The sequence below is a fragment of the Cervus elaphus genome, chromosome 20 (genome assembly GCF_910594005.1).
Source record: "Cervus elaphus chromosome 20, mCerEla1.1, whole genome shotgun sequence".
Lineage (NCBI taxonomy): Eukaryota > Metazoa > Chordata > Mammalia > Artiodactyla > Cervidae > Cervus > Cervus elaphus.
The window spans coordinates 57,677,656-57,688,985 of record NC_057834.1 but is presented as its reverse complement, the minus strand read 5'-3'; the positions used below and the strand labels follow the sequence as shown (position 1 = coordinate 57,688,985).

The 11,330-nt window shown below is 42.2% G+C and overlaps 1 protein-coding gene across 1 annotated transcript; it reads right to left on the bottom strand.

Annotated features, from left to right (window-relative positions):
* Positions 1 to 2,709: 2,709 nt before the first annotated feature.
* On the bottom strand, positions 2,710 to 11,103 carry GNAT2 (G protein subunit alpha transducin 2). Its single transcript, XM_043878761.1, has 8 exons — positions 10,986 to 11,103; positions 9,503 to 9,545; positions 9,068 to 9,209; positions 7,971 to 8,128; positions 5,854 to 5,982; positions 5,482 to 5,611; positions 3,524 to 3,677; positions 2,710 to 2,986 (listed from the first exon to the last, which is right to left on the bottom strand). The coding sequence occupies exons 1-8, from the start codon at positions 11,101 to 11,103 to the stop codon at positions 2,796 to 2,798; spliced, it is 1,065 nt and encodes a 354-aa protein (XP_043734696.1). The 3' UTR covers positions 2,710 to 2,795.
* Positions 11,104 to 11,330: the final 227 nt, after the last annotated feature.

Genomic DNA, 11,330 nt, shown 5'->3' with positions numbered 1-11,330 from the left:
TAGTTTCTAACCTATCTTGTTACAGAAAAGAATTTGTGATGACATAAAATTCAACAGTATAATATAAATTTAAAATGCAGCAAAAGAAGACATATAGACAGCAGAGTGAGTATATGGCATAATTTTGGTTTTAAACTTTCTAGCAGCTGTTTTATGCAAAGAGAACTTTTCATGGACACAATCAAAATGTCCATGAGATAAAAATAAGCCAGTAGGATAGCAGAAATACCAATGTAGTTGTTTCTAATAGTGTAAGGTTTAGGAATCATCTCTGGGTCTGACAAACAATTAGCTGTGGTAAGGATTAATACGTTTTTTGGAAGCCTACGCAGAACATTTGAAGTCAAATCCTCTTACCTTTACTCAGAGAAGAGCCTGGTGTTTGCTAAGAGTTTTAGGAAATTATTTTGACTTTGTTCTAAGGAACAGGTGAGTGGATGACCAAGGCCCCCAACTTTTATTCTGTGTAGACTCTCTAGAAGAGTTTAGCTTGAAAGCATTATAAGATGAATAACCAGATATCTAACCTGAGTAAAGCGGCTGTAGAAGTGTTGCTTTTAAGTACTGCTACTTCCCTATCCAGCCTCCAAGATAACCTTTCGGCAAAGTGAATATAGGGCATCTTTTGGCTTGTGGAAGTTTGTTTATAAACCAGTTAAAAGTTGAGATGTCTACCAGAGCAAAAGAAAACAAAAATATAACTGTGTTTTATTCTCCTAGAGATTGTTCTACCATAAGACCTGTCCCACTGACTCTGTTTTCATGCTAGTACTGTAGGGCAAGTTCTATATGAACATTAATAACCAAGGAGTCTGTGTTGGGCTTCTATAGTTTGGCTTATAACCAATTCCTGCCTAGAGTCAAAGATCGAGGAAAAGATAATTTAGGAAAGCAGACAATTTGGTGTGATTTGCGGGTAGGTGGGGTTACCCTTCTTAAAGGTAGAATAAATGGGAAAAACTACATTTGGGCCTTGAATAGGTAAGGTCATAGCTGTAGCAAAATTCTTAACCTGGGGCTTCAGAACTCCAAAAATACAACTGTTGTTGGTTCAGTATGTTGGTTTCCTTTGTAGTTCTCTGAATTTTGTTTTATGCATTTTAAAGTATCCTGAGAAAGAGATCCATAGGCTTCATCAGACTGCTAGAGGGTTTTATGATACCAAAAGAAAAAAAAAAAAATCTCAGAACCCCTATAAGTTGAATTAAAGCAAAGAGGTTAGTGAGCATTAGAGCGTGCCCTTTGGAATAGTCCCTGAACGGTCTTGGATACAAGAGATCTTGCCCAGATTTTTTTTCTTCGGTTTAAGTTTTTTAATCGGCAGTAGACAGTAGTTTTCCTTATTTCCCTGGTAATTTTCCCAAGTTGGTTTCTTTTCAAAGAATCAGACTATTAAATGAATCCAATTTTAACACCTGCAAATTTATTCTTCAGTGTATTTCAAGCTCATATGGCTCTCTAGTATCAATATTGCTAGTAGTAGCCTAAGTGTGAATGTGTTTTTCTGGCAAGGAGCAGATTTTCATTTTAATTGACACTTTCTTTTATATACTAAATCTTGGATGCCAAGAGCTTTCCTCACTAGTAGTTGTAAATGCTAAATCTATACTCAACTTCACCACCTCCTGTCAAGATAAATACAAGCTTTGTTTCCCCTCAAAGGAGCTCAAGGGGTAATTTAATTGTTGGCCTGTTTGGGGAGATGTTGTTTTCAGCCAGGCATCACATGGATCCAACTGCAAAGATTTTCAGTGCCTAAAGCAAAATAGCTGCCTTTTTTGTTCTGAAACATGTAGCAGTTGAAATGAGGATTTTAGGATTGCTCACTTGTTCTAAATTCTGTGACCGAGAAGTAGCAGCAATATAATCATTAATACTCCAAGTGGGAGTGTGTTCTGTCCTCCAGGTTCATTCAGAAAGTGTCTTATATAGCTGACAGAGTTACTTAGAGGGATAAGTATCCCTATACTTAGAGATATAGGGAACACAGTCTGGCAGTTTGGGAGCAGAGGGATAATATGATTTAACGAAAATCATTTTGGGGAACTCCCTGGCAGTCCAGTGGTTAGGACTCTGACCAGGGCCTGGGTTCAATCCCTGTTTGTGGAACTAAGATCCTGCAAGGCAAGCCATGTGGCCAAAAAAAAAAACAAAACAAAACACCAAAAAACTGGATGTGTGCCTTAGAGCTCACAAACTCACATCTATCTGATGATTCAGATCTCTTAGCTAAGGCACATAAAGGTCTTATAGTAAAAAAGGGTGGTAGGTTTATTGAAATTCTGTTTTTAACTAATTTAGGTTTTTTTGCAGATTGCAGGGAAGGTTTGCTTTTTTGTTTGGGATAATTCTCTAAACCTTGGTGTTGAATTTCATTAGTGGGAGCTTTTATGTAGAATTTCTTTGTGTCACCACACAGCTTTTATATGCCTTCCTTCAGTTATGTTTGTGATCATTAGAATAACCTTGTGAAGTAGTAGAGAAGTTACCTTCATTTTATAGATGAGGGACTCAAGGCTCAGAGAAATGAAATATTTACATTTTTGCATCAATAGAAAGTTGCAGAGCCAGTAATGGATCCTGGGTCTTCTGATCCTGGTCTTGCATTCTCTAAACTGCGCTAGCTATCCCGATTTTAAAAGAACAAATGAGACACAGTTGCAATCATACATACTCCATCTCCAAGGGAGAATGGATTCATTCTTCTTGTCATAATATATTGACCTAAAATTTTCTGCTTAAAATTACTGAGATTCGGAGCCTGCTTACAGAACATACTTGAGGAATGGTGAGAACTAGAAGAGTCCGCAGTCCTTGAGGTTTTCTTTGATGATGATATCTGTAACTGCATCAAATACAAATTTGACATTCTGTGTATCTGTAGCACAGGTCATGTGACTGTAGATTTCTTTGACATCTTTTCTCATGTTGAGGTCAAGGAACTGACTCTTGATATAATTCCCTGCATCCTCATAAGAGTTGTTCCCTGGTTTTCCAGAAAAATAGTGAAGAAGTGGGATAAATTAGGCCTTCTTAGTTGCTCACTCACTTTTTAAGTGACTGATATGATCCTCAAAATGTGTTAGACAGCTGTGGTTGGGGGTTTAGTTTTGGAGGTTGGGTCCTCTCCTCTGTTGCACTCCAGTGTTTCACACTTGAGCAGAGGAATTGAGGAGAGAGGTGTCTCTGTCTCCCTAGACACCTTTGATTTCTGGCAGGTATCATTTGAATAATCAGTGGCTCATCTGCATTTAATGTCTGCTCTGTTCCAGAGATATCTGAATTTAAACCTTTAACTGAATACTCAAGTTTCTCAAGTTAGACATCCAAATATCTCTTGGACATCATAAAACTCATAAGACAATATTAAAGAGATAAGGAATCATCAACTCAGCAAAGCAAAGGAGTTAAATTTACTACTTCTTAAAGACAAGTTCCTTAGTATAGGAACTTCTTGGTATAGGAAATGAGGCAATTGCCCATCATTACTATGAAAGAATTGTCTCCAGCCTTTGGAACTTACCATCATACTCTGGAAAACAAATGCTGAGATGGACTTTCTTGATTTTTTCCTCAAAGAGATCCTTCTTGTTGAGAAAGAGGACAATGGAAGTGGCCGCAAAGAACTTGTGGTTACATATGCTGTTGAACAGGTGCAGTGACTCATGCATACGATTCTAGTGAGAGGAAATACCATCAGAAATATCAGATTGGGCTTATGGTATACCTGTTTGCTTCTTGTTGTTGCTCCCCTTGAAGAGACCTGCATTCCAAATGTAAAAGGGAAAATAGGGAACAGCTTATCTCTGTTTAGTGTGGTAGAGTAGAGCCAAAGAGATCTGACTTCCTTCTGATCTTTATATCAGCTGTATGATTTGGAGGAAATTACTGAGCTTTTCTGAGTCTGTTTCCCTATTTCATAGGATTATTATGAAAGTTAAATGAGATCATGTGTTTGTTGTGTCCATGATGATGTTGTTGTTTAGTCACTAAGTCATGTCCGACTCTTTGCAACCCGATTGACTGTAGCCCTCCAGGTGCCTCTGTCCATGGGATTTCCCAGGTAAGAATACTGGAGTGGGTTGCCATTTCCTTCTCTAAGTGTCCATGATAGTAGCTGGCATATAGGTGTACAGTAAATGTTTTGGAAATCTTTGGCAGCCAGGGCACAGGTAAGGAATTCAGGGTTGAAACTGGGTGCCAGTTAACACGTGTCCACTTCCATCTCCAGGATGATTTTGATAGGTTGTTAGTCCTAGATCTCAGTTTGGGTAGGAACATAATAGCGATTATTTGACCCTGGTGCCAAATGGCAAGGGCTAAAAAATTTTCCAGTGCCACACCACAAACACTTCTGCCTTATTTCCTTTTCTGATTGCCACTTGGAATGAGTGAGAAGTAGTGCTATAATTCTGTGGAGTCCAGAGGTTACCCAGTGACCCCAAAGTAGCCTTTTTTTAGGGAGCAGGCCTTTAGGGTCTTGGAATGTGCTCTTAGCTGACTTGGGCTCAATCTTTTCACCTAATAAAACAAATTTAATTTGTAACGTTTGCTCATTGCTAACACTCCTACAAAATCCTTTAAGACCTTGTAAACTTTAAGGTTAAGAAGGACAGAAGAGTTCTTGGAAAATGAATGGCTCTCTAGGACATTTTGGCTAGAGGATATTCAGAGTGCTGTAATGTGAACCTGAGGTACTAAGTAGAAGGCAGAAGAACTGGAGAAGGGGGTCAGAGGATAGAAGCTTTGCCTTCTGTCAGTTAACTGTGGGCATCCATTTGTGGAGCAAATGTTTATGTGAATTTGGGGTTTCCCATGCCTTTGACATCCTCTGTCTAAAACTTGGATTCTACCTGGATGGACTGACATTATCCTACAGAGCTTCTGTCTTGTAAAACTCTATAGGCTCAAGAGAACCACCCTGAAGTAGTTCTCCAGCTGCCAATTTAAGTGGCATGTGAGAAACCTGGTTTGCCAGTCTCTCTGGAGTCCTGTTGACACTGAGTATATATTTAGGCTTCCAAGTGAGTTTACTAATTCAGCCCTTCTATCAGGTTGCATAAAGATGCACATCATGCATTGTTCTGCTCGGTCATTTTCATCTGCTTTACTTCCATAGGCAACCTGGGAGAGTACTAAGTAACTCTTGCTTTGCCAAGTTAATGGTCACTTATCTCTTTAATACTCAGTTTCTTTGATGAACTTTTTGATGTCCCAAGTAGTACTTGGATGTCTCATCTGAGACCAAGCTCTCAGTAAATCTGGAGCCCTAAAGTGCTAACCTAGAACCTGCAGAAGAAGAGGTATTCCTGGAATTATTTGCCTGAGACATTGATTGCTAGAAGACTGCTCGACTATTAGTGTTAGCGGAGATCACCCAGGTTGGGCCATTGGAGTGACACAAAGCTTAGAGGACGGGTCATGGGGGATCTATCTGTCAATCAGTCTGTCTATCTTTTGCTTGGTGCAAAAGTCACTCACCACTTCGTCATCTTCCACCAGCACCATATCATAGGCGCTGAGGGCTGCACAGAAAATGATGCAGGTGACTCCCTCAAAGCAGTGGATCCACTTCTTTCTCTCTGATCTCTGCCCTCCCACATCAAACATCCTGAGAGAAAAAAACACCTGTTTTTAAATGTATACCCAACGTATGACCCACATGCACTTGGTGTTTACCCCAGAGAGATGGCCATCTTGGGGCCAGTTAGCAGTAAGGTGGGAAGTGGAGAGGTGAGGTGGGGGAAGTAGGGAAGTAGTAGTAGTTCAGACTGGGCTTTAGTGAAGGCCAGGAAGCATTCATGTGCCCCCCTTTGGGGTATCTGACATGTTCTGAGGGAACAGTGTACTCACCTGAAGTTTAAGTCCTTGACAGAAAACTTAGTCTCAATGATGCCTGTGGTTTTGACTCTGGATCGTAGCACATCTTGCTCATTAGGGAGGTAGTCAGGGGCTGTAATTCGGTCTAATTGATTCAGGTAGCTGGAGAAAAGGGATTGTCAATTTAATTGACATTAAATTTTCCACAGCTGAAGTCAAGAAGGGTGAAGGGTGTTACCCAAAGGCATATAACTGTAATATGGTGATCGAACCAGCATGAGAATTTGTATTGTTGAATCTAGGAGTGTTTACTTCAAACCCTTCTCATGTATCCTTACAAAAGGAAGTTAGGTCATCAGATAACTTTTCCATATGTTTCATCTGACTACAAAGTTTTCTAGACTCTTTTTTTTTTTTCTAAACTCTTGAATGAGACTTGGCGGTTTAAATCAAGCAAGGGTCCCCAACCTCTGGGATCTAATGCCTGATGATCTGAGGTGGAGCTGGTGTAATAATTATAGAAATAAAGTACACAATAAATGTAATGCACTTGAATAATCCTGAAACCATCTCCCCCCTGTGCCCTGGGCCCATGGAAAAATTATCTTCCATGAAACTGGTCCTTGGGAACCGCTGGTTTAAATGGGTGTCAAAAGTTCTATCAGGAAGCAGGAGTAGATTAAAAGGGATTTCTATGAGACATGAACCAGTGCAATGCATAGACATTGTATATCAAGTAGAAGGGAAAACATTTGAGATAACTGAAGAAAGTTGAATGAACACTGACTTGGATATTTGATAACATTAAGGGTTTACTAAATACTTAAGGTGTGATAATGATGTGATTTTCTTTTTTTAGGAATATATTTTTAGAAATACATAATGAAATTTTTAGGATGAAATGGTATATCTGAGTTTACTTCTAAATAATCCAGTGGGGAATGGATTTAAAATGAAGCAGTCGGCATCAGTTGGTGACTGCTGAAGCCAAGTGATTGATTGTATTCTTCTTTTGTATATGTTTGACAGTTACCATTAAAAGTTAAAAAGAAAAAAGGCAGATATGAAGTGAGATGACAGAAAGAAGAAAAGTAAATATATGCCAGGGCTTTTCACATTTAAGTTCTCATTTAACCTCATAAACCTTCAGGTTTCATATCCCATTTTACAGATAAAGGAAAGATCCAGAAAAGTTAAATAACTGGTCCAGGACAAGAGGCATTGTGGGTGTATTATAAAAAAACCTTCAACTCTGTGGTCAGATAGACCTAGATTTAAATCCTAGCCTCTGCCATTTATCTGTGTGACTTTGGATAAGTTAATTTATTTCTCTGAACCTCAGTTTTTTTCCTCTATAAATGGGACTGATAAAAACTACTATCTACCATGAAGACATATTGTGCAGATTAAATGAGGAGATGTACCTAATGCACTGAGCAGTGTTTAGGCCCGAGTGGGGGCTCCAGGGACAGTAAATGATAACTTTATTATTAGAGGAGGTGATAGAACAATGGCTAAATCTGGGTCTTTTTGATGCTGAAGCTTATGCCCCTCCGGGAGACTGTGCTGAGTAGGACTGATGCTCTGTGTACCTTATATTTTGGAAAGCATCTTTGCAAAGTTGGTGCTCTCTAACCCCTGACCTTTGGTTTGCCATGGCAGTTTGTGTCCTTTGCCCTGGCACCTTGACATAAGATAGTAGGGGTGAAGGAGAGTTTAGTGACTTAAGTAGAGCCTGTGTTGCACTGAAAGAGCCATCATGAATCATGCCTCCTGAAGGAGTATGTGGCAGAACTGCAGGGCTGTATTAGTATTCATGATTCTGAAAGAAGAGGCTCTGTGTTTGACTCAAGACAGGGACTGAGGGTTGTTAACAGAGCATCTCTGTTTTGGATTTTGAGTCTTAGCTTTGTAGGCTGCCCTGGACCAATGTTAAGTAATACAGAGTGAAGGGAACTGGGGCAGAGGTCTCAAAGGCATTAAATTCAGAGCATAGTAAAACACTGTTCAAAGCCTAACAAGACAGGTATACAGACTGAATTCAGTCCTTGGGTCTCCATTTTTCAGGGCCAGAAAATTTCAACTGGCTGAGATTTCTCCCAGAATGTTGCTGACATCTCATCCCACCCTGCCCCCAATCAGAGTCTTACTAAGATGCCGAGTCATTGAGCTGGTACTCTGCAGCTCTGTCAAAGCAGGCTTGCACCCCACCATCCTTCCACAACTTCCTGATAACCTCCACTAGCTCAGGAGGCATAGTGCCCTCTTCAATGGAGTCAGCCAGGTTGTTGAGCTGTCGCCCATCATCCTGTAAGGCAGAAACCAGGATCAGAATTACATGGGAGTAATGACTTTCCAGGAGGCTTTTGGGTATTCTGAAAGGAAAGCATTTTGCCTTCTATCAAAGCCGCAGGTGGAGGCAGTGTTCGACAAAGATTCTAAGTAAACACACTGATTAGTTTCTGAGGGTGCTTCTGCATGTGGAGGGTGGCAGTACATCCAGTCCTGGGATGTCTGGTGGATAGCAAAGATCCCAGGGTCTTCCTCTGTGGTGTTTTCATTTTCCATCCTTAGTCCAAATGTGAGGGTCCTGCCAGGAAATATGGGTCCTTTGCTACAGGGAGATTTGTTTAAAGGCCAGACTGACCATGAAGTGGACAAGATGGTAGACAGGAACTCAACCCCTTTGTTTCTTCAATTATTCAAATCTAGGAAAAGGATAATACTGAAACTAGGGATTAAGCTTACGAAAGTTCCACACTCAAGGCAGGGAACCTGAGGGGAGCAGTTTAAATGGTAAAATAAGACAAACAGGCAGAGGAAGATACTTAAATGAACACTTACTAAGATAAGAACTGCATGCTTTGCTAGGACTGAAGTAAAGATTTGAAGCTCAACAAATGAGCTTCCCTAGTGGCTCAGATAGTAAAGTATCTGCCTGCCAGTGCAGGATACTGAGGTTCAGTCCCTGGGTTGGGAAGATCTGGAGAAGGGAATGGCAACCCACTACAGTATTCTTGCCTGGAAAATCCCATGGAGAGAGAAGCCTGGTGGGCTATAGTCCATGGGGTTGCAAAGAGTTGGTCACGACTGAGGCACTAACACTTTCACGTTTTTCAAGTGGGATTTTTGTGACATAAACCTTTTTTCTGATGCATATTTCCTCATAGCTTGTTGGCCACTGGCCTGTTTCTTCTTCTCATTAGCCTTTCCTTCCACCCCTAATCATATACCATTAACCACGTACCACACAGCTTGCTTCAGCATAGTCAATGCCCAGTGTGGGCATGGCCCGGATGATAGCCAAGATGGATTGCAGCACATTGCCATAGATGATGGCCTTGTACTCCAGGCATTCTTCTGGCGAATATCCATCCTGGTGAATGATCCTGCAAGGAGAAGACACCCAGCCATTAGTTGGACCTGAGTAACCAGACCTAAGGGATTGGGAATCAGGGAGGGTCTAAAGGATTGTAAGAACCCAATCTCTCTATTCATACTGCTGTCCCAGAGTGGAGAGTGAGGGACACGGGGCATGAAGAATAAGGACATTGGGAATAAGGTCCTTTATATTCTTTACACCTGGGTTTCTAAAGGCTAAAGACCCTTTATCCTTGGCCTCTACTGACTCCACTGACTTCTTCACCCTACCTCAGTCCTGTGGGGCTTTGTTCCTACTCACTTCATCTGTTTGACGATAGTGCTCTTTCCTGACTCCCCAGCACCTGCAGGGAGAAATGCTTATGCTTCAGATTGCCACCAGTTCTCCCCAACCCGCCAGTAGATGGCCTGTGAGAAGTCTAAGCCACTGCTCACTTGGGAGACTTTTTAGGGGAGAACATACAGGGATGCAGGCTACCTCAGTTTGCACCAGCCTTGAGCTCAGGCCATTTGATCTGGAATTGGAGGGGAGTTTCTTAGTGTCTGCACTGTTGACATTTTGAGTGGACAAGTTTTGGGTGGAGGTCTGTCCCATGCCCCCGCTATTTCCCTTATTGACTAAAATGTTCTTACATCCTCATTCACACTTCACTCTCCCTCAATCAAAAACCTGCATACCCTTCAACCCTCTCCCCTAGTCTATACTGTCCTTGATGCCTTAATACCATCCCCCCTCCCCCAATCCCCACTCCACCACTTATCCTGCACTTGGTTCCTCTAAGCTGCTTATCCGGAATGTAGGAGAAAGCTGCTTAGGCTTAAAAGCTCGCTCAGTGGCCTTGCTGTCTCTCTCCCCTTGGTAGCCTCCTGGGCTCCTTGGTGTCTGCTTAGAGAGGTGTGTGCTCTGCCACAGATCAGCTGAGGAAAAGGAGGTGCTTTAGCTTGGGGCTCTAGTTCCCAGGCACCTCATGGCCTTGGACGCCCAGCCCAGCCAGCCAGTCTTCTGCTATAAAGATCTTAGCTGCTCCAGCTTGCCTACCTCTGTACTACCACTGGGGTTTTTTCTAGGCCAGGTTTCCCAAACTCTATTGTCTTAGTTCTGTTTACAGCCAAGATCAGTTTCTGACTGACTGAGGTGCTTTTCTTTTTTCAGCACAAACCTGTGATCTGCTTAGGAGCTCATCAAGCTGATGAGCCTCCCATCTGGCAGGGGCTTTAGAGGCAGTCACTGAATAGAAAGCCAGGAAAGGACTTCTGTAAAGACTCCATTCCTTCCCACTCAGGGCTCCCCACTTCTAATGTTTTTAAAGATTTCTTTTTTTTTTACTGAAAGCAAGGAGAAGGAACTAGTAAAAATCATACTCATAAGTCTACATGACACTGACTATATGGTAGGACTTCTCTATCCTCTTGAGTTCATTGACTCAAGAGTTCTCTGACTGCAGACTTAGTTAAGTGTCTGCGAGCCCAGAGTTCCTGGTAGTTGCTAAGCTGTTAGGTGTTAGGTTTGGTAGATTTGGAGATGCGTGGGTCCACCCTGGCCCTTTCACTGTTCCTGGTTCAAGGAAGAGCAAAACGATTCCAGAGTAACTTTGGTAGAACATCTTGGGGTGGCTGTGCTCAGCCCTAGAGCTCCTGATCCCCTAGCCTGAGACTGCATGGGGGAAGGACAAATAACCTTCCATCCCTCCTCCCCACATGGCAGGCTAGAACCCACCTACCATCCAGGATAAGCGGGAAGGAGCAGTACCTTCTCCTCTGGCTCATCGTCCCATCTCGCTCACCCAGCAATAGCAGCTTGACAGTCTTGGCTTCCTTGTCAGCATCCTCCTGCAGCTTCTTTTCTAGCTCTTTGGACCTCTTGGCCAGTTCTTTGTCCTCAGCACTGGCTCCACTCCCCATCTTTCATCCGTCTTCTCCTCGGCAGCCTCCTCCAGCCCTTAAGCTTCTCCTCCAGGGTTTCCTATCTGAGAGATGGGAAGATAAGGAAAAATAAATTGGGATCGAGTCTATCAGTTTCTTAGTCCTCCTAAAAAGCCAGTCTGTAGGGAGCTGGGTGAGAGAGCAGGTGCTATGTTGTTGCACCCTGCCTGTCTTGCCTGAGACTCCCTGCCCCAGCTGCAGACCTA